At 40.7% G+C, this 21,006-nt stretch overlaps 1 protein-coding gene across 9 annotated transcripts in view; it reads left to right on the top strand.

The window, feature by feature from the left end:
* The window catches only part of LOC121696861 (protein unc-80 homolog), a 239,077-nt gene that overhangs the window by 14,932 nt on the left and 203,139 nt on the right, over positions 1-21,006 (top strand). For all 9 annotated transcript variants that reach the window (XM_042077934.1, XM_042077933.1, XM_042077929.1 and 6 more), the window contains exons 5-11: positions 4,057-4,180; positions 4,835-4,899; positions 9,579-9,700; positions 11,244-11,517; positions 11,891-12,022; positions 12,347-12,566; positions 19,543-19,674. In XM_042077934.1, coding sequence (XP_041933868.1) covers positions 4,057-4,180; positions 4,835-4,899; positions 9,579-9,700; positions 11,244-11,517; positions 11,891-12,022; positions 12,347-12,566; positions 19,543-19,674 — 1,069 coding nt within the window. The remainder of the gene's footprint in view (positions 1-4,056; positions 4,181-4,834; positions 4,900-9,578; positions 9,701-11,243; positions 11,518-11,890; positions 12,023-12,346; positions 12,567-19,542; positions 19,675-21,006) is intronic.

Here is a 21,006-nt window from a genome sequence, read left to right as displayed (position 1 = left end):
CCCAATAAACGGATCTGGGCATTTTTTTCAAATACGAGAAAATGAACGTTTGGTTCCCAGACCACGTCTCATTGAGAAGTGGTGGCGCTAGCCAGGCTACCCCTATCCCTGAACCTTACCAAGACCTTGTCATTTTATGTGTAGACAGACCCATGGCCCAGAGCCTGCTTTATCTGTCTATGATCTGCAGGGTTAGGGCCTCCTCGACGAGGAGATTGCTGGTCTGCGGATCATATGTGGCACAATTGAATGGTATCATGGAACCAAAAAAAAAAAAACTAAACATTTTCCAGATTAGGAAATATTAATTAATTTAGTGTTATCTAATAAAGAGGCATAACATTAGGGGGTTGTGGTGTGAGTGTTCATTCAATGTGTGTGCGCATCTGCGCAGGTGAAACTGTTGAACCACTGGAGATAATTTCAATTTCTTTATTAAGGGATAACCCCTTGAGATGAGGCATCTCGTTTTCTAGGGGGTCCAAAAAACACCAAACACATATATTACACACACGCATACATCCACACCAAAGCTCTTCATCACTACAAGCTACAAAGCAGTCCAACCTCTCTAACCTAATAGATTTATGTTGGTAAAAAACAGAAATTAAATTTGTAATGCATAAAAAATAAAAAATAAAATACAAATAAAGGACACAGGAGAAAACCACAATTGAAAATGAGTTAAAGTAAATAAAATAAGTAGAAGTAAGAGAAATAAGCAAGTATATGCACATCTAATAAATACAAGTACACAAACATAGGCCTATAGATAGATTTTTTTGTTTTTTTTGTTTTAATAAGTCAACCACCAGGAAAGCATGTGCATTGGTCACATGATTGCAAAAAGGTTAATAGGGATGACTTAAAAAGTGGAAAAGATGAAGTAGATCTCAATGAGCTGAGTAGACTATTCCAGTCAGAAGGAGCTTTAAATTTGAAGGCACTCCTCCCTATTTCTTTAGATATACTTGGAACAGAAAAAAACAAATGATGTAGAAAAGATGTCTAAGCCCATAAGTAGACCTATATGGATTAAAATAATTTTGTAAATAAGATGGATAATTAAAGAAAAAGCATTTATAGATAAACTGAAGCCAGTGTAGTTGCCGTCTGGCCTTAGGTGATAAGAGATTCAGTTGCTGATACATGTGACAATGGTGGGTAAGGTATGGACATCTAAACACAAATCGACAGAGGCTGTTGAAGACAACATTTAAAGATTTCAGATGTGATTCTGTTGTATTCATATACACAATGTTTGCATAGTCAAGGATGGGAAATAAAAGCTGTGTTACAATTCGTAATCTGATCTGTTGAGTGAAACAATTTATAGAGCGAGAAGTGTATAATGTGGGTAGAAGCAACAAACAACGTTATTTAAAACAACGAATGAAACGGATTCTTGCTGTTCATAAACACAGCATAGAGACTGGCTAGTCTAATCCAAAAAATGGAAAAAGGTCTTTCAATTGACACTAGTTAAGCTGGTATAGCCTATGCAATACAATTACCTTTGCAATAACGCTTTATTGGGGTAGGCTTCAAACATTTATTTTGAATTTGAGCGTACAGTTTTGACATTAGCCCAATCTATGTCTTTTACATTTCCTTACAAAATATAGTGTAGGCCTATGCATTAATAACCTAGTGATACAGGCTCACTATCGGTCTCACCTAGGGTACTCAAATTTAGGCTGTTGTAGCCTAAATGAAAAGATTAATGAGCATAAATCACAACTTGTTGTAGCCTAACAGAGGTAAATATCGTAGCAAAATAGCCTATGGTGATGACGCCTTTTGAAACATTTATTTCATTCTCGCTGGAGTGAACGCAGAACATGGGCTGTTGCGCAAACAAATGAATTAGGGGGATGATCTGCATCTCCGTTCTCCAAAAGCTATGGTTTTTAGCCCCAATTTTTGTGAATGGTTGGCACTGGCCCACTTGCCCTTATGAATAATCCGGCCTTACACACTCACAGGTACGCACACAATCACATGCACTCATGCACACACACACATAGACACACACACACATACACACACACACAGTAGACATGCAGGCATACGCACGCAGATGCACATTCACAGGCACACACGCACAGATAAAGTAACAATAAACTAACTCAAAAATCTTAATTCTTGATTTCGCTTACAAACTGGTGGTTTTATGCGTTCACTAAACAAACATTATGGAAATTAAACACCACTTTTCCATCAAAAAGCTTGTTGTAAAAAGCATCTTGTTAGATTTAAGACCTAGGTTCGCTAGCTCTGTGCCTGCCTGTGCACGCTATGGTGGTCTCGTACAGGTACAGGTGGTACAAGTTGTGGTACTTTGTGGTACTTTGGTTTTGTACAGTGCCTTCCGGATACATACATATTTATGCACACACACACATATATACATACTTATGCACACACAGATACATTATGCACACACACATACATACATTCTTATGCACACACACACACATACATACTTATGCACTGTAATGTGACTGAAACCAGGACAATCAGACATTCCTGAAACTTTGGGTAAATTTGGTGGGCTAGTCAGACGACTAGGTAGAGTAGTGGGCTGGGGAGGATATGGAAAATACGCATTTTGCGGAGTGGCTATATTGGGTGGAGCAAGAAGACTAAGATCCAAAAGTGACTTGGAATGAGTGGAATCTAGCTGATCACCTTGGGCAGACATGATTCATTAATAATGGTCCTCACTGAGATGACTTAAGGGAATGCTACAGTGAATGAACACCCTATAGTGCACAGTAGTAAAGGCCACAGATTAGAGTATCTGCTGAAAAAAGAGCAGGAGAGGGTAGAAAAAACAGCAGCAGTACAAGAACTATACTCTTATGAGATTCCCACAATATTGCATTCAAAACACACAGTTCATTAGTTAATGATTAACAATAAACATGGCAGAGAAATTCAGTAACTCAGCACACTGTTTCACAATGGGTGTATGTGTGTGTTTTTTTTAGTCCATGTTCAAGTCCACATAGTCCAATGGAAAAAAAATTAATTCCTTTTCGTTTGATTCAGAAAAAACGCAAAGCACAAAGTCACTTAAAAAATCAGAAGATTTCAGAGTTCAAGCTCACCGATGCAGTGAGGTTAGAGTCAAAGTGAAAAGTAGAGGTTCAAAGTCTCAAAGTCTTCCAAAGTTAGAGTTACATAGCCTAGTGCAGAGTCTCACTGTCCCTTCGTGGTCGCCATTCTGTAACGAGGAATTTAAATGGGATTGGGGCAGCGGTAGGTATTGAGGGCAGGTGAAAGGGTTTTTGGAGGCTACAAACAGGCTTAGGGAAACCGGTCACAACAGAAAAAGTTTGTATCAAACCCGGCATCCAGCGCTGTTCGTCATAGAAAGCTCCTTCTCCCTGTGTCTTGCAGAATTCTCGGAAACGGATGTCGGGGTCCAAAAAGTGCTCCCAGGGCATAGAATAATCCACCAGAGTATCCCAATAGAATCCATACGATCCTTTCCGTTTTCAGTACTTCTCTCTTGCCGCAACTCATCCGCCATCGGCCCACACTCTCCCCGCCACAGACTTCATTCAAATAATGACACACAAACAGACCCCCTCAACTGCCACCAGTCTACGCCAAAACCCACCAGTTACTATATAATTAATATATTATTATCATTATAAGTAGGCAGGCATAGCTGACCGCTACAGCACGCACACACATACTTGCAAGTATGTATGTATATGCCAGTATGGTTGTATGCAAGTGCTAGTACCAGTATGTATTATGTGCATGTGAAGTATTCATTCATCACCTACACCTCTCCAGAGATAAATACCCTGGATTTATGGCCCATGATGATTACACTACCTGGCCAGCTAGACAAGAGCTGATCATCATTTTTAATTCACTGTTTATCTTGTTGCATAATATGTTTAACAAGTGTTTAAAGTTTAGACATAGATTTAAAAAATGCAGAATTTGACCTAACATCTTTGCCCTGTAACCTGTTTTGTCTGTATGTGACCATTAACTGCATTTCACCTGTATTTAACCATTTTGCATCCACTGCAGGAGTCAGATCTAACCTTTAGATTGGCCAGTGGCTTGGTCATTTGGCAACCAATGTGGGAGCACCGTCAGCCTGATGTACCAGTTTTCTCTGCCTTCATCAAACCTGCACGCAGCATTGTAACAGGTGAATAGTTTGAGATGAAATGTTAAAAAAGTATTGAATACAATAGCTCCCTGATTCATAGTTACCTTATTATGCACACTGTAGAAACCACTAGACTTTTTATACTGCAAGTGGGCATGTGGGTAGTTTCATGATCAGGGCAATCATGTTTGTGTACCTCAAAATATGTGATTATGTTGGGTTGTATGTTGTTATTAATAACTAGACTTAACAGCACCTATAGACACCTTGAAAAAAGGCAAAAGTACCATTATTGGCCGTTATTTTCATCCTCAGATTCACATTGACTCTTGAATTTCTATCTATCTATCTATCTATCTATCTATCTATCTATCTGACATATCATTTTAAAAATACACCACATAAACACATCATATGAACAAAGTTTTACCCTTAACAGTTTTTTTAACAACATAACATATCTAAAATCATTTTGATGGCACATAACCTCATAATATGACAAACAGCACTTCTGGCATTGTCTGAGCAGCCCTCTATATGCGATTACCGACCTAGCAACGTTCTGTGTTCGGGTAGGAACACTGCGCCACTTTTCTGGTTGTAAAACTATTCAAGAAAGGACTTTAACTGTTTGTCAAGGGATTGACTTTCTTTTGCATTTCCATTTTGCTACGTGGGTAAAAACAACTGAAGCCAAAAGAACATCTACTGGGATCAAACTGTGCCCCTCGCAAAGTGACAGTAACCCTGGGACCATGGTAAGTGATGTTTACAGCAATGTACCTTTCCTACTAACTAACTGGTAAAGGTGCAGTAAGCGATCGTAGGTAATTTCAAGCCCATAACATTTTGGGTCACATTCAGCAATCATCTCCTCACAATACGCTAGCTGCCCATTCCGTGAGTACACTGTATCAAATGATCTCTGTAGGCAGCCCAGGCTCCAAAAACTGGAAACAAAGTGGGGGCAGCCTGTCCCCTAAACAAAAACTAAACCCTGTGTGGAGTTTCTCTGGCAAAACTGAAGGGAAGGGTGAGCTACCCCGCTGCTGTGTTTAGTTTGGTCCTTGGTTAAAATGTAATGTGTTGTTTTGGACAAAAGCATCCGCTAATAAGTTTAAATATAAATATAAAGAAACATGACTTCATCGCTAACTGCACCTTTAACCACAGTAACTCACAGTGTTGGGCAAGCTACTTAGAAAATGTAGTGAGCTAAGCTACCAGTTACTCTGCCATGAATGAAGCTTCACTACACAGAAGCTACCACCCAGTCAAATGTAGCAAGCTAAGTTACACAAACACTGCAAAAGTAGCTCACTGCATGTGAAGTTGCGCCAACTTAACATGGCAATCAACTTGAGAAACTACTACTATGTTTAAATTACCAAATTCATGCAAAGTCAATTCCATTGGGTTATCAATATACATGCCAGAGTCACTATAATGAATTAAATCAAAGACCAAAGATTGCTGGGATTCCATTTATTTATTAGAACCTTCCAGCCAGTAAAGAATAATGCCTGGAGTAATAGCTTAACAAACAAAACTACAGATGTCAAACCATCCACAAGGACATATATTTATCAAGGTATGGCCAGGGCGATTGAATACATTCTTCTCCATCTCCTCCTTCTGCCATTTCGTTCCGGCTAACTTTCTCAGAGTCACAAAGATCTCAAGTCCACCTGCTGTTAACCTGTTTTAGTTTGATATCCTTTTCTTCATTCAGTTCACGACTCTGCACGATAAAGCCCATTACTGACATCTGCAGACGAGGATGGATGTAAAACAATGCTCACTACAGTCCGATTGGAGTTCAAAGTCATGTGGAAGTTGAGGGCAGTAAACAGAACACTTTGGATGGCTGCGCAGACAGTGTGTGTGCCCCCATTCCGAACAATCTTGAGTGCTTGTGTTGTGGATGATATATAATTTATTTTCTAGAATACAAACTGCTTCTCCACTGTGTTAAGCCATATAAAAATAGTGTCTGAGGTCGTTACCATGCTACTTGATCAATAAAAGAGTTAAGCTACTGAAGTTGGTCACTACGCTAGTGCACATAGCCTATTCTCCCCGGAGGAACTCAGAACTGACAATAACGTAGACAGCAAATTAAGATAATTTTTCGTTTTGTGGAGCGCACCAGTAGGCTATCAAAAGCAGATTTCGATGTTCGTTACCACCGTGTAGTCAAGCCTTAAGCCATACCCAAGTAGCCTAAATCGAGGTAATGTTTAATTATGCATGATTTATTTTGTTATTGAATTCGTGGGATTCCTCTCGGCAACAATTATGTTTAACGGTAGCTACCTGCTTTTTCAGAAGGGGCGGCAGTCAGGCTACTGACAGAGCGATATACAGTGGCAGAGCGACGCACAGTGGCTGAAAGTGGTACTAAAGTTTCACGCAGCTTCACGCCGCATAATGCGCGACTGAAGTGGCCATTTGAAAGCGACGCCCACTGTAAGTGCCTTCCTGAAGGGCACAACAGTGGTAGCCAGGAATTGAACCCACAACTTTTCAGGCTATTGCACGATAGGCCAGTTCCTTAGCCCCTACGCTACCACTGCGCCAAAGTGCACCTGGTCAAAATTTAGTCCAACAGTCACAGCAAAATAACAAGTAGGCTACCAAATAGCCTATTTCAACTTCCCCAAAGTGAATTGACTTCTAGTACTGCAATGTAGCCAAACCAACTACCATGTCTCAAAACTCCCTAACAATACTGTTTGGTCTGAGCTGAGCTTTGTGATAACTTTAGGCCTCAGAGAACAATATAGTATCCTAATGATGCTAATTTAATAATTCACTAATTTTACGAGAACTTCCCCTATTTCAAGTAAGGGATAACGGCCGCCGAGGTGTCCTGTTATACGGAATTAAGTCCATTAATTCCGTATAACTGGACACACCTCGAAGGCCGTTATCCCGCTTATCACCCCGTTGCCACTGTAAAGCAAAGGAAACACGCAGTTCCATTTAAAAAGAAGCTCACTAGTAGCCTAGAAATCTAGACGCGCCCCAGGCGGCAGCAAATTACATTTGCTGCCAGGGCTAGTCTAGCAACTCTCCGTTGGCTTGTGAGCTCCAGAAATCGAAACTTAATCAGGACATTGAAATCGTGTATAGAGTCGTTTGGTGGGCTTAACATAATGATTGATGGCAGAGTTGCAACGGTTTGGCTTGAATTCCCTGCTACTTGAAAACAAATATCCTATTGCGTCCTATTGCGTGCAGAGGGAATTTGAAAGACAACTGATTATCCCGCCCCTCGGACTGAGCACTGCGAACGGTGAGTGCCCAGACCCTACATTTTAATGTGGGTCTGGCTCGCCAGGCTAGCTCACTAGTTCAACTTGTTGTACAACTTTTGTTGGCCCTATAACAGCGATAGCATGGACAGTTAGCTTGTTTAGACTTGATTCCATTGTTGCGAAGCCTGCCTCCAGGCTCAAATGTCGTCCTACTATCGTTGTTATAGTTACCATTCATAAGCATTGATATGGAACGGCGATTAAACTTTTTTTTTTTACCAGATCTACTTCATAGATGTCCTGTTATTCAGAAATAAAAGCCACCCCGCCAGCCAATCAGAAAAGAGTACGGGTGATAAAGAGCAATATCGGACACTGCTTTATGCCCACATGCTTCCATCTTACAAAAATTAGCCAATCACCATTGAGTGGACTCCAGGAGACAAAAAATAAAATACCCTGTGGGTGTGGTGTAAACTCACGAATATTGATTTCCGCAGAAATATACTGTAAAATCACATACATTTATGCCAATGGCACAAACTATCAGCGGACTACCGTTGTACACATGCAATAATACAATGGTGACATATTTTAGGTTGCTAATTGATATGGTCAGTAGGATTTACATACAGTACCCTCCAGAATTATTGGCACCTCTGCTAAAGTTGACTAAAAACAGGTATAAAAAAATATTTATAATTTATATTTACTTTATTTATCATTTAATGTAAACTCACAATGAAAACAATGAGGGAAAATCCAACCTTGAAGGGAAGCAAATTTATGTTTTAAGAAAAAGGAAAATCTCATTAAGAAGTAAGCGTTTTTAACAAAAACACGTCGCTCACAAATATTGGCACCCCTGCTTTTAATACCTTCTTACGCCTCCCTTTGCCAATAAACCAGCTTGTAATATTCTCCATACGAAATGATTTGCCTGTGATCAAAATGATAATGAGAGCTGATGTGTGGGAATATAGCCAAATTTGTGCTAAATTATTATTTTGATTCAGTCAATCTAATCTGATCTCTGTGCAATGATACAAAAAGCAAAAGTGTGAAAAATTTTGGCTCACATTCTAGGCTATATGGAAGATGGACTTTTTTTGTTAACATGACATAAAATAGCCTATTGTGAAATAACACCAGTGGAGTAATTTTCAGAAAAAATCAACAACCAAAACTAGAGAGAGAAGGAAACATGTAGTTTATATCAGAAGAAGAGTGTTCAAAAGATGTCAGGAAAAGCAGACCGTTTGGGGCATTCCCAAGTGAGAGAGGTGGCAGGTCCTGATGAATGCTCTTCAGGTGATTCATAGATCATTTATCCATTGGCTATCCTTGATGTAATTCTTTGTTAGTCTACACTTATCTCTCTCTTTCTCTTTCTCTGTACCTGTCAGACACACACATGGTTATGTTTATGGTTATGGGATTTGGCAGACACTTTTGTCCAAAGCGACATACAAATACAAAAACAATATAATATTTAAAATTGAACAGGGAACAGATTAGAATGTTGGTCCAAAAGTATGTATGCATGATGTAAATGGCAGACATGACAATGGAGCCCTTGAGGTGTCATTGCAAGATATTTTTGTATTCTTTCACACAAACATACGGGTATTTGTGGGCATTTAAGGGCGTTTTTGGGAGGTAACCAGGTACGCCATGCTTTTGGAGGGGCAAACAAACGCTGCATTGCCATTGAGATTACATAGTCAGGAGCTGGCTCAAGGGTTATAAAAGTATTTTCTCGTGTTTAGTTGTAAAATGAAGGCACAGTTTTTATAGCCATACATGCATGTTTACTTCTGGCTCCTTGGCTATCAATTTGGTAACGATAACGGGCTATTTGACGTCTTTAGAACACTAAACATATCGGAGGTGTCAAAGGTTGAGTTACTCCAGTCTACATTTTTTGACGTTAATCACTCCTATGATGTATTGCTATTGTCTATCCAAAGTAAAATGCCTGTTTTGAAGTTAACTGATGGTTTAATAACCAAAAATCTGATTGTTTGCACCTCCAAATGGCCGGTGATGTAGGTCTGTGACGCGAGTTTGTGTGAAAGAATATCGAGAGAATGTGCACTTGTTTTACAAACTTTTGCTCTAATTTTACTAAATTGCGCACACTATTTAGTATATCATCGTACTTCTTTACCTTCAAGGGTGTTCAGGTGGTCTGTGAGACAAGCCAATCAAGTACCTCTCCCTCTGCTGGAGGACAGAGTTGCCGTCGTGGTAATTCTGTGGAGAGTAGCGGCCTCTCACAACAGCCTTCACAGAAGAGGTGAGTGATTTAAATTTAAATATACAAAATGAGAGATACTACTGTATATGCTGAGCTTAAAGGGGAACTACGCAGGTTTTTTAGCTTAATTTACCCTAACTTAACAGCTTCGGAGTCATTGCATGGAATGGTTATATGACTTTTTCTGGGGTGAATGGTGGCCTTCCCGCTTCCCCCTAGCATCTGTGAGCTGAAAAACCACCCTTGCAACTGTGGGCCGGCGGGCCACTGGCCTCAGAGACAGAAAGTCTCGCGATGTAACGAATTGCTTTACTGCACTACACACATACACGCCAGGCACCGGCTAGAACAAGGTAGCGATGGAGTTTAGACATCTCAACCATACAGCACATTACTCTTGTACAGTGCTTCCCACACGATTTGATTCTATTTGTGGTGGTAGCGGACTTAAGCACTGGGGGGTGTGGTTAATACTTCCTTTCACATACTACTGACAGAACACATTATGCAGCTGTGTAGTATGATCTGTAGTGGTGCCCTGACTGAAATTAGACCTGTTGTCCTCTGCTTTATTTCTAAATATGTCTGTGTTTGCTGTCCATCACAGCTCTTGCCTTTTTACAAACTTCTGTCCAACAGCATGTTAGTTGCTGTCCTCTCCACCAGCTCTGCCTCTTGCTGCTTCAGCTGTCAGCAGCACTGGTTGAAGCCTGCAGATATTGGAGACAACGTAGCCTAAGAGGCAGTGTAGAGAGAATTCTCTGATAGCCGAGGCACTCCTTAATTAAAATGTCTTTATTACAAAATAAAAAGGACAAAAAAAGGACAACTTTAAAATGCCCACGCGTAGCGGCATGGGGCCGCCTTCAGGGCATGACGTAGCCTAATTGGATAGCTTATCATAGTCCACTGGTTGGACTGTCAGTTTCCCCACATGTTTCAAAATTTCAAACTAGTACTTCTTCTCCTTGGCACAAGCCCTTTTGAGTCTTGGAAAATTTTTTTCCATTTGCATCAGGATTGAGCAAACATTCAGTGTTTGAGTGAATAAAATGAATAGCATAGTTAAACTTGCTGTACTTGAGTAGTCGATATTTACAAGCAACTGTGACATTATAACATGCTAACCACAACAACACAACAGTATTGTAACGTTAGCTTAGGGATACGGCTTGTATGCTTGCATATAACTTAATTGAAGAGTTTGGTCTCCACAGTTGACGTTGTGATAAGAACTTAGCAGAGTTTTGTTCAGATTTTACGCAGTGTGGTCATGATGCTAACAAGATTTAATCATGATTTAGCCAGTCGTCTTCTATGTGCCACAAACTCCTTGCAGGATTGTTAATGGTTTGAAATGTGAAGGCAGAGGAGGGGCAGATCCATTGCGAGAGAGAGGGAGAGAGAGGGGCAAGGAGAGGCGTGAACGATTGTATCTAATTTAAATAGTACAAAATAGAAAATCATTGTGTGTCGGTCAGTGTTGATATTGTGACAGGCTGCCACAAATAAGTCAATGTATGAGAAACCCTGTTCTGTCTGTCTGTTGCCATTCTGTTTCTCACTGTCACCATACTTTAAGGTTTTCGGCTCCTGATGGTGTTGCAGTGTCCTTCTCACAGAAGGCACGGTATGCCACGTTTTTTGATGTGGCAGTACTGCGTTGCCTCCTGCAGCCTCACTGGGTAGAGGAAGGTGTTTACTGGGCACTTATGTTCTACCTGCATCGGCTCAGGGAGATACTGGAGGAAAAACCCCATAAACAGTCAGAACCACCAAACACAGCGCTGCCACGCCCCCGAAGTTCCTCTATGGTGGCTGTGACTCCCTCATTGGTCAACACACACAAGACACAGGTATGCCTCAAATAGTATTACTTCAACAAGTAGTTTTAGGTTCAAAGCTCTAGAAGATTAAAGTTTTTTTCTGTCATGGACTTGTGTTTTTTTGTCCTTAATTCTTGTGTTCGGACTCTTACTTTGCCCTATTGTCTGTGTTCTGTGATTACCTTCCTGTTGTATTTAAATCCCTGTCTTTGTAATTTATGCATCTTATTGTGCATTTGGGTTCTAACCCCCTGTAGCATTGTGACAGTATGGACAAGCCAGAAAGAACAAAGACAGAGGGTGCAGATCATAGTGCTATTTACATGCGTCCATAGAACCGATATCAATAAGCAGTATCAATATCGTTATCAATAAAATCCTAACAATACCCATCCCTACACAGGACATGCTGAAGTGTAATGAAGAGGAAAAGTCTCTGAGCTCAGAGACCTTTGGTAAAGTGTCTCTTACCAACCTGAGGAGGCAAGCTGTTCCTGATCTATCTTCAGACCTGGGCATAAATATCTTTAGGAAGGTAAAACCTAGAATGCTCTTGTGTTGATCATTAATCTAAGTCATGGGTTCTCTGTGCTGTTGCTTGACCCACCTTGCCCCATGCACTGCATACCATCCATTTATCTTCAAGCAGATTCAGTCAAGTAAAAATGCTTTAGAAATCATCTCCTATCTTAAACTAATGGGATCCATTTATCTTCAAGCAGATCACATTCAGTCAAGTAAAAATGCTTTAGAAATCAGCTCCTATCTTAAACTAATGGGATCTTCCTGATCACAGTGGGCCAGCACTGGTTTGTGTACTGCAAGGTTTTAAACTATATATTTGTGTATATTTTTACAGTTCAAGAACCGCCGGGAGGACCGTGAGCGTAAAGGTTCGATACCGTTTCATGTGGGAGGAGCCAAGAAGCGCCAACGGCGTATGGGTGTTCCTTTCCTGCTACATGAGGACCACCTAGAAGTTTCTCCTACAAGAAGTACCTTCTCCTTCTCCAGCTTAAGTGGCCTCACAGATGACCGGCGACCTCTTGACCGTGGTGGTTGGCAGGCAACAATTATGGGTAAAACACAATCAAACAACCAACACAGATTGACATAACAAAATCCAATACTGATATATTAGCCATCGTTCATATTTATATTCAAAGCCAAATAATTCATCCATCTGGATAGAGTTGCCAACTTTTTAGTTCAGCTCGGAGCAAGATTTGTGAAAGTATGCAAAACATCTAAATAGGCTACATTAATTCATTTATAATTATTTGTAGAGCATTCATCAGGCCCCTCCTCCAGGTTTAAAATGATCAAGACATGAAAATAAAGGCTTTTTAACTATTCTGAAACAGACAGTGCCTTGTGCCTTGCCAGTCTTGTTTTGGATAGTATCTTACATGGACAAAGACAACGTTGCATGTCAGTATGTGGGATTGACTGAGCTATTGAGAGCACTTGAAGCTCCAGATTTTATCTCATCCAATGGCATTTATCAGCACAGCGACTTGACATCAGCAGATTTTTGTGATGAAACGGATCAATAAAAAAGCTGTAAAAGAGTGACTTACAGTAATTAGGATCATAATGGACAAGATACTGAATATCACAGTAACCAAAAGCTGATTGGGTTGAGAGTTCACAAGTATTTTCTGGGAAATTATGATGTGAAATCAGCATGGCACACTGCATACAGTATGACTAAATGGTTCAGGTGCTTCAGGTGAGAGAGATATGGAAATGTCCAATGTCATGATGTGCAATGATGGGGAAACATGATGGTGTTGTTGGTGCTCTTCTGAAGCAAGTGAGTCTATTATACAATAGAATACGATTGCCTCCTTTTACAAACCAGGACCAACTGTCTCTGTCAACTAACAGCAGTGTATAACGATGAAGACATGGACAGACCAAAGCAGCCATGTGTTCAAAGTAGCACCAGGCAAGTGTTATTAAGTCCAACCAAGTGTTATTAATCTCATAATATCAAGATAAAAATGAATATAAATCAGCATAAAGAGACTTACCTAGTGCTTTCTCGTAAAATCATTTGACTTAATTTAATAAGGGTTTGAATCATGAAAACAAGCAAATTTGGCTGCCAGTGCATTAAAGGTACCATATTATACTTCTTTTTCAATACAAGCCAGTAGGTTAGTAGGTGTGCGTATCATAGCATTAATTCCTGCAGGCGCCCCTGATCATGTATACTTTGTCGTATGTTGTATTGTGCTGAATATTGTATTATTTAATTAGGTAAATGGTTTCTAACAGTTTTCTTCCAGCCCAGGTCGAATTGTTGCTTAAGGCTGCCACAGATAGGATGAAATGAGCTCTTGGACCCATGCAACAACGGCTTCGCTGAGACCCATGCAGCAACAGCTCCACTGAGCTCCTGGACCCCTGCAACAATGGCTCCGATCAGTCCAAAGACTCATGCAGCAACAGCTCTGCTGAGCCCCAGGACCCATGCAATGATGGCTCTGCTAAGCCCCACGACCCATGCAGCAACAGCTCTGCTGAGCCCCAGGACCCATGCAACGATGGCTCCACTAAGCCCCAGGACCCATGCAGCAACAGCTCTGCTGAGCCCCAGGACCCATGCAACGATGGCTCCACTAAGCCCCAGGACCCATGCAGCAACAGCTCTGCTGAGCTCCAGGACTCCTGCAACAACAACTCTGGTGAGCCCCAAGAACTATGCAGCAACAGCTACGCTGAGCTACTGGACCCTGCAACAATGGCTCCACTGAGCCCAATACCCATGCAACGACGGCTTCGCTGAGCCCCAGGACCAATGCAGCAACAGCTCCGCTGAGTCCCAGGACTCATGCAATGAAGGCTCCGCCGAGTCCCAGGACCCATGGAATCGTCCGCTGAACCTAAAGACCATTGCAACGACAGCTTCGCTCAACCCAAAAGCCCATGCAGCAACAGCTTAGCCAAGCTCCAGGACTCATGCCACTAAGGCTCTGCTGAGCCCAAAGGCCCATGCAGCAACAGCTCCGCCAAGCTCCAGGACCTATGCAACAACTGCTCCACTGAGCTCCGAGACCCTCGCGGCAACAGCTCTGCTGAGCCCTGAGAAATGCTGCAATGGCTCCACTGAGCCCCGACACCCATCGTTCTCATGGCTTGTGCAACCGATGAATGGCCCCCATGTGCCAAGCAAGCGCAATGCAGATGCCACTCCTGTGTGCTTGTGTGTCCCACTTGATCATGGTGCTCCGTAAATCATAGCTACAGTATATTTTGCTGAGCTCAGCAGCAAGCACAACACAATCTCGGGCATTCAGCCGTGGCCTACTGGTTAGCGCTTCGGACTTGTAACCGGAGGGTTGCCGGTTCGAACCCCGACCAGTAGGCACGGCTGAAGTGCCCTTGAGTAAGGCACCTAACCCCTCACTGTTCCCCGAGCACCGCTGTTGTTGCAGGCAGCTCACTGCGCCGGGATTAGTGTGTGCTTCACCTCACTGTGTGTTCACTGTGTGCGTTTCACTAATTCACGGATTGGGATAAATGCAGAGACCAAATTTCCTTCACGGGATCAAAAGAGTATACCAATATATACTTATACTTATTGCTTAAAACATCCACCCGGCTTGCACGTATCTGGAGGCACGCTATATCTCCACCTGCCACGACCATGTAATAGTCACACACTGAGCCAGCATTGCATGCACAGAATGCAGACGTAGGATATGCCAGACCCCTAAGCTGCTCTGATAACTTACAACCTGCTCATGATCTGGAATGCAGAGTTTCCACCTTAAGGCACACATTTATCATAGCAACGGTTCCAGGCACACTTTCAGCCTTGCACTCATATTTGCCATTTGGCCGTTGAGATGTAGTGAGGAAATGTGGCATAGTGAGGCTAATCTAGCGTAGATCTGCATTCATGTGTCCTTATCTACAAGTGACGGATCATAGTAGCGGTACTTATCAAACAGAGAATATTGACCAATCAGTAATGCTGACTGGAGGAGAGGCTCAATTAAGCGTAATTCACTCTTCTAAATCACCTTCCTGTCAATTTATTCCAGTGTCTGGAACATACTTACCATAACATTTCTTTCTTACAGTTTTTCTACTGCTATTCTAACGGTGACAATGCATCCTCTACCTCGCTGTAGCTATTGCGATTCTGCATTCTCAGTCTCCTATTATACTGACACCAATCTGGTCAACAGAGAAGATGCTCACTCTTGCCTACACTTAATCACTACATCTCATATTATTACATAATCCTCCCATCCAGCTCACTCTCCATCACTGATGGTCAGAATTTCCCACCGTTCCCAGGCTAAGTTAGGCAGATATGCACTATTCAACCGTCACTTCTAGTCATGAGCACAAATGTATCCTTAGCAATGGAAATCGCATGCTTGGTCCTGGGCATGTTTTCATGATCCTCAAAGCCTTCTGAACATTTCAGGTACAATTTTAGCATTTTTGAGCATTCCAGTCTGGAGACAACCGACCTTATATCAGGTGTGCACCGGTTATTTATTCCACTGCTGTTGGCCAGTTGCAACGTACAGTATGCTCATCAATACGTGATCGACACGCCTCTTTATGCCGACAGGATTCGATTCCCCATTTTGCGCCCATAGACATGAATTACGACGAAGTATCTTGCTCCGCCTTAACAATCTTTGTTTAAACTTCACAATGAGTTTGGCGAATTAATATACAAGTGTGATACGGCAAAAAAATGGATCTACTTCATAGGTGTTCAAATAACATAATTTTAATGGTCATTCTAAATTACGTAGGACAATGGGAAATTCAACCAAGCAGTGGAATTAAACATGTTAAATGTCATCACAAAAGTATGTGAAGGCATATACTTTAAGTAGATAACTGAGGATTTTACATATTGCGCATTAATAATTATCATAGACAGAAACCTATTCACAGTGTTGGGAAGGTTACTTTTCAAATGTATTCCACTACAGATTACTGAATACATGCCTAAGATGTATTTTGTAATATATTCCGATAGATTACTCAAAGTGAGTAACATATTTTGAATACTTTGGAATACATGAACGTTGTATTATGTATTATATTTTATTAGCAGTGGAAACAGTTATGTGAAGTTGTAAGACTCGTACTGTCAACAACAACCCACAATCTGCTTTACAGTGAGGATGGATTGATATACAGAATAAGCTAATTTCTATGAAACACTGTGTCAAATCAGAACACAGATGTTTTGTCTGCACATAGCCTAAAAGGCTACCACATCCCTAACAAAGTATACAGTTTTTTTTATGATTTTCAACAGCACAGGGGGAGTTACATGCCTTTTTACAGAACACTGTCAAGAAACAAAAAAACTATACTGTCCTAAAACATGCTGGCTGGATATAGGCCTATTGGTCTACTACAAAACATGTGAAGGGTTCAGATGCAAAAGCCTCTAAATGCCACCTATGTCAAAAATGAGATAAAGATGGTGAGGGGATGCTCTCCACACATAGTATACGCTAATCAAATAATTTAACTTCTAAACCCACTAAATACCACTCTCTTCCTGGTCTGAAATATCGATTTATAGGCAAAAACCTATAGGAGCCCGAATTTAAATGCTCATTTAAAAGAAAAGTGGTCAGACGGATTTAGAGGGTTTTGCATCTGAACTCTTCATGTGTTAGTACAGCATCATTGGACTCTTTCTCTCCTCTTGATGAGAAAGCAGTCTCTCAATTGCTTAGCGAAGTCGTCCAACAACATGCCCATTGGATCCTGTCCCGTCCACTCTTCTACAGTCTATCGCACCCGCTGTTCTGCAAGCAGTCACACATGTATTTAATGCTTCACGCAGTTCTGGAATAGTTCCTTATTCTTTTAAACAGGCTAGGGTTACACCTCTGCTAAAGAAAAGTACACTTAATTCAACTGAGGTGAAGGAACTACAGACCTGTCTTTCTTGTCAAAGGTTTTGAAGAAAGTGGTCTTCAAGTATTCATCAGAATAATCTACTAGACCCTATGCAGTCTGGTTTCAAGAATGGTCATTCTACTGAAACTGCTCTTCTGTCTGTGAATGAAGCATTGAGAGTAGCTAAGTCCTCTGCTCAGTCATCAGTATTAATTCTACTAGATTTATCTGCAGCCTGATACTGTTAACCATGACATTCTCCTTTCTATACTATCTGAACTTGGAATTTCAGGGAAAGCTCTTGACTGGTTTGAATCTTACCTTAAAGGGCGTTCTTTCAACGTGTCTTGGCAGGGACACAGGTATCAAAGTCTCATGACCTCACCACAGGTGTACCTCAGGGATCAGTATTAGGACCCTTGCTTTTCTCTATTTACACCACTTCCTTAGGTGAGACCATTCACTCCCATGGATTTGACCATCACTGTTATGCATACGACACTCAACTTTACCTGTCTTTCCCCGCCTGATGACTCTAGCATTTCCCACCGGATTTCTGCATGCCTTACGTATATTTCAGCCTGGATGAAAGATCGGCACCTTCAGCTTAATCTCTCAAAAACTTTTGGAGTTTTTGGTGTTTCCAGCTAAAACAGCTATTCCCCAACAGATTAACATCCAGCTTGACTCAACTTCACTAACCCCAACTAGATCGGCACGTAACTTGGGGGTTGTAATTGATGACCGACTTAACTTCTCTGTGCATGTAGCTTCTATTGCAAAATCATGTCGGTTTATGCTTTACAACATTATGGAAGATCAGACCTTATCTGACACAAGATTCCACACAACTTCTTGTTCAAACCATGGTCATCTCCAAGCTGGACTATTGTAATTCACTATTAGCTGGCTTACCCGCTTGTGTAATAAGATCATTACAGCTGATTCAGAATGCTGAAGCACGCCTGGTCTTCAATCAGCCAAAGAGGACACATGTAACTCCTCACCTAGTTACTCTCCATTGGCTCCCTATAGTAGCCAGAATTAAATTTAAATTTCTCACTCTGGCCTATAGGACACTGACTGGATCTGCTCCTAGTTATTTTAATCAAGGCGTACATCCCCAACTGCACACTGCGGTCTTCTGATGAGCGTCTGTTATGTCGACCAGTCATAGACACTAGGTCTAATTCAAGACTCTTTTCCTCAGTGGTTCCATGTTGGTGGAATGAGTTGCCCAGTGCTCTCCGTTCCTGTGGTAGTTTTGGGTCGTTTAAGAGGGGTCTAAAGACATTCCTGTTCAACATGCACTTAGTTCTTTAAGCCCTTCTTATGCATTATGGTATTGTTTTATTTCATTAGGCTGTTGATTAATTTGACATTATTGTTTATTATTGATATTCTCCTTAATATAGTCTTAACATGTCATTGTTTTTTATGTTATTGATTGAATGGACATTATTGTTTATTATTGCTTTTCCCCTCTTTTTCATTGTTTATTTTATTAGGCTATTGATTGAATTGACATTGTTGTTTATTATTGCTATTCTCCTTATTATAGTTTGACCAACATTCTAATCTGTTCCCTGTTATATTTTAAATATTATGTTGTTTTTGTATTTGTGTATCACTTTGGTCAAAGGCGTCTGCAAAATCCCAAAACCATAACCATAACAAAACATATTTTACATTCTACATTCCCTGAGAGGTTTTTCATTTAGGTGATCAATATAAACAGAAGGAAAAAGAAAGGAGCCACCTTAGATATACATAGGCTACATGGTGTGGTTAAAAACCAATTGAATTTGAGTTTGAAAAGGCATGACGTACATGTCATAATGTAATCCCTTACATTTATCAGTGTAACTTTATTCTCAATACCACCCACTTAAATAGTAACTGTATTTAAATACAGTTACTCATATTTTGTATTTTAAATACGTAATCTGGAATACATGTATTCAGTTAGTTCCCAACACTGCCTATTTACTGTTTATCAATCACTACCTTCATATTATTATTATATGTATAGCTAGTTAGTGTTGTTAAATTGGTAAGAGTGTTGTAATTTGTGTACATGTGTTTGTGAATATACTGAGCATTATATGTTATATGTGGATTAACTTTTTGGGCTTGTCTGTGTTTCGTATATTGTAGGAAAGTTCACTCGGCGTGGCAGCACAGAGATGGCGACAGACACTGACAGTCTGTCTGTAAAACACACCCATTCGCATCACAATCTGCCAGAGCATACTAACAGCCATGTAGACAACACCATCAAAGAGGGCGGTAAGATACACACAGCTAGACAGGTCTCTCACAAGACATGATTACGACGACTGTAGGTGTCTTCAACAACAGTTGGTTTAAGATGTTACTTTGGCACACTTTGCTTCTCTTTACTGCTGCGTGCCGCTAACCTCTATTGTAAAGTTAACTAGCTACCTACCTGACAGTTGGCTAACAGATGCCTCACAAATCATATCGAATTAACTTTGCTGGTTACAATGGTGTAAAAAAAAGAACTAATAGAACTACTACTTTAGATTTATAAACAAAGTTGTTCTTATGTTATATTTGGTCTGCCATTTTTTTCTGGCTTGCGGGCAATTGCTGCCAGGGTTGATGGGTAATGGGTAGCATCGAGGATCTATCAAAATTGCTTTCAAAACAAATTGTCACAGAGAATTTTAAGATGTCTTAGCAGCAAAGAGTAATACTCAATTTTCAAAGGCAACCCACACAAGCATGAATAGGCCTTAAATTACCTTAGCTGTGTTACACGGTTGATCTAGCAGGCCACACTGAAAAAGGAGGGGGGCACTCAAAGAAAATAAACAGACACACAGCGCTCGTGGAATGCTACTGATAGATACACTGGATAGCCAGGATTATAATGAATCTAACATGAACTAATACTGCCTGGGACATAGACCCCTAAGACCCAGGAGTAACAGTCTACTGTGTGAATGAACTAAGTCAGGGGTTACAGTCAAGTCAAGTCAAGTTTATTTATATAACGCATTTCATACACAGAGGTCATTCAATGTGCTTTACATAAACAAAAGCAAACAGTAACAAATAAAAGCATAAAAGGGCAATAGTGAAAGAATAGTTTAAAATGTGAAGATCATAATAATAATAATAATAATAATAATAATAATAATATTTTTTTTTTTTAAAAAACAGGGAACATATGAACTAAGGGTACGTTCAGACTTAGTGTTTTTTTCTGACAAAAGAAGTTATGCTTTTTCAGTAAGTAACTAAAGTTACGTGTGGATACAAAATATCGCGTGAAAAAAAATTGGGGTTGGCTATTGCTTTTGGTATGTTATGGTAAAGTTGCGAAGTCATGTCAAACAATTCCCTATGCTCAGACACTAAAACGAGTCTCTCGACCGGTGTTCTGTCACCTTCTCCATTTTTTACTTGTTGTCATGGGAAACCACAGGTCTCGGTAATCCGCTTGTGATTGGCCAGCTGTAAAAAAGAAAGCATGACGTTTTTCCGCTAGAAGTTGAATATTTCTCAACTTCTGAGCTGCAGAAAAAGACGGTTGCGGTCGCGTTTTAAAAAAATCAACGACTTTTTTGAAAACACCGAAGCCAGCAGCTGCGA

This window comes from Alosa sapidissima, chromosome 22 (genome assembly GCF_018492685.1).
Source record: "Alosa sapidissima isolate fAloSap1 chromosome 22, fAloSap1.pri, whole genome shotgun sequence".
NCBI lineage: Eukaryota > Metazoa > Chordata > Actinopteri > Clupeiformes > Clupeidae > Alosa > Alosa sapidissima.
Note: the sequence above shows the minus strand (reverse complement) of the source record. Positions and strands in the feature narration are given on the sequence as shown.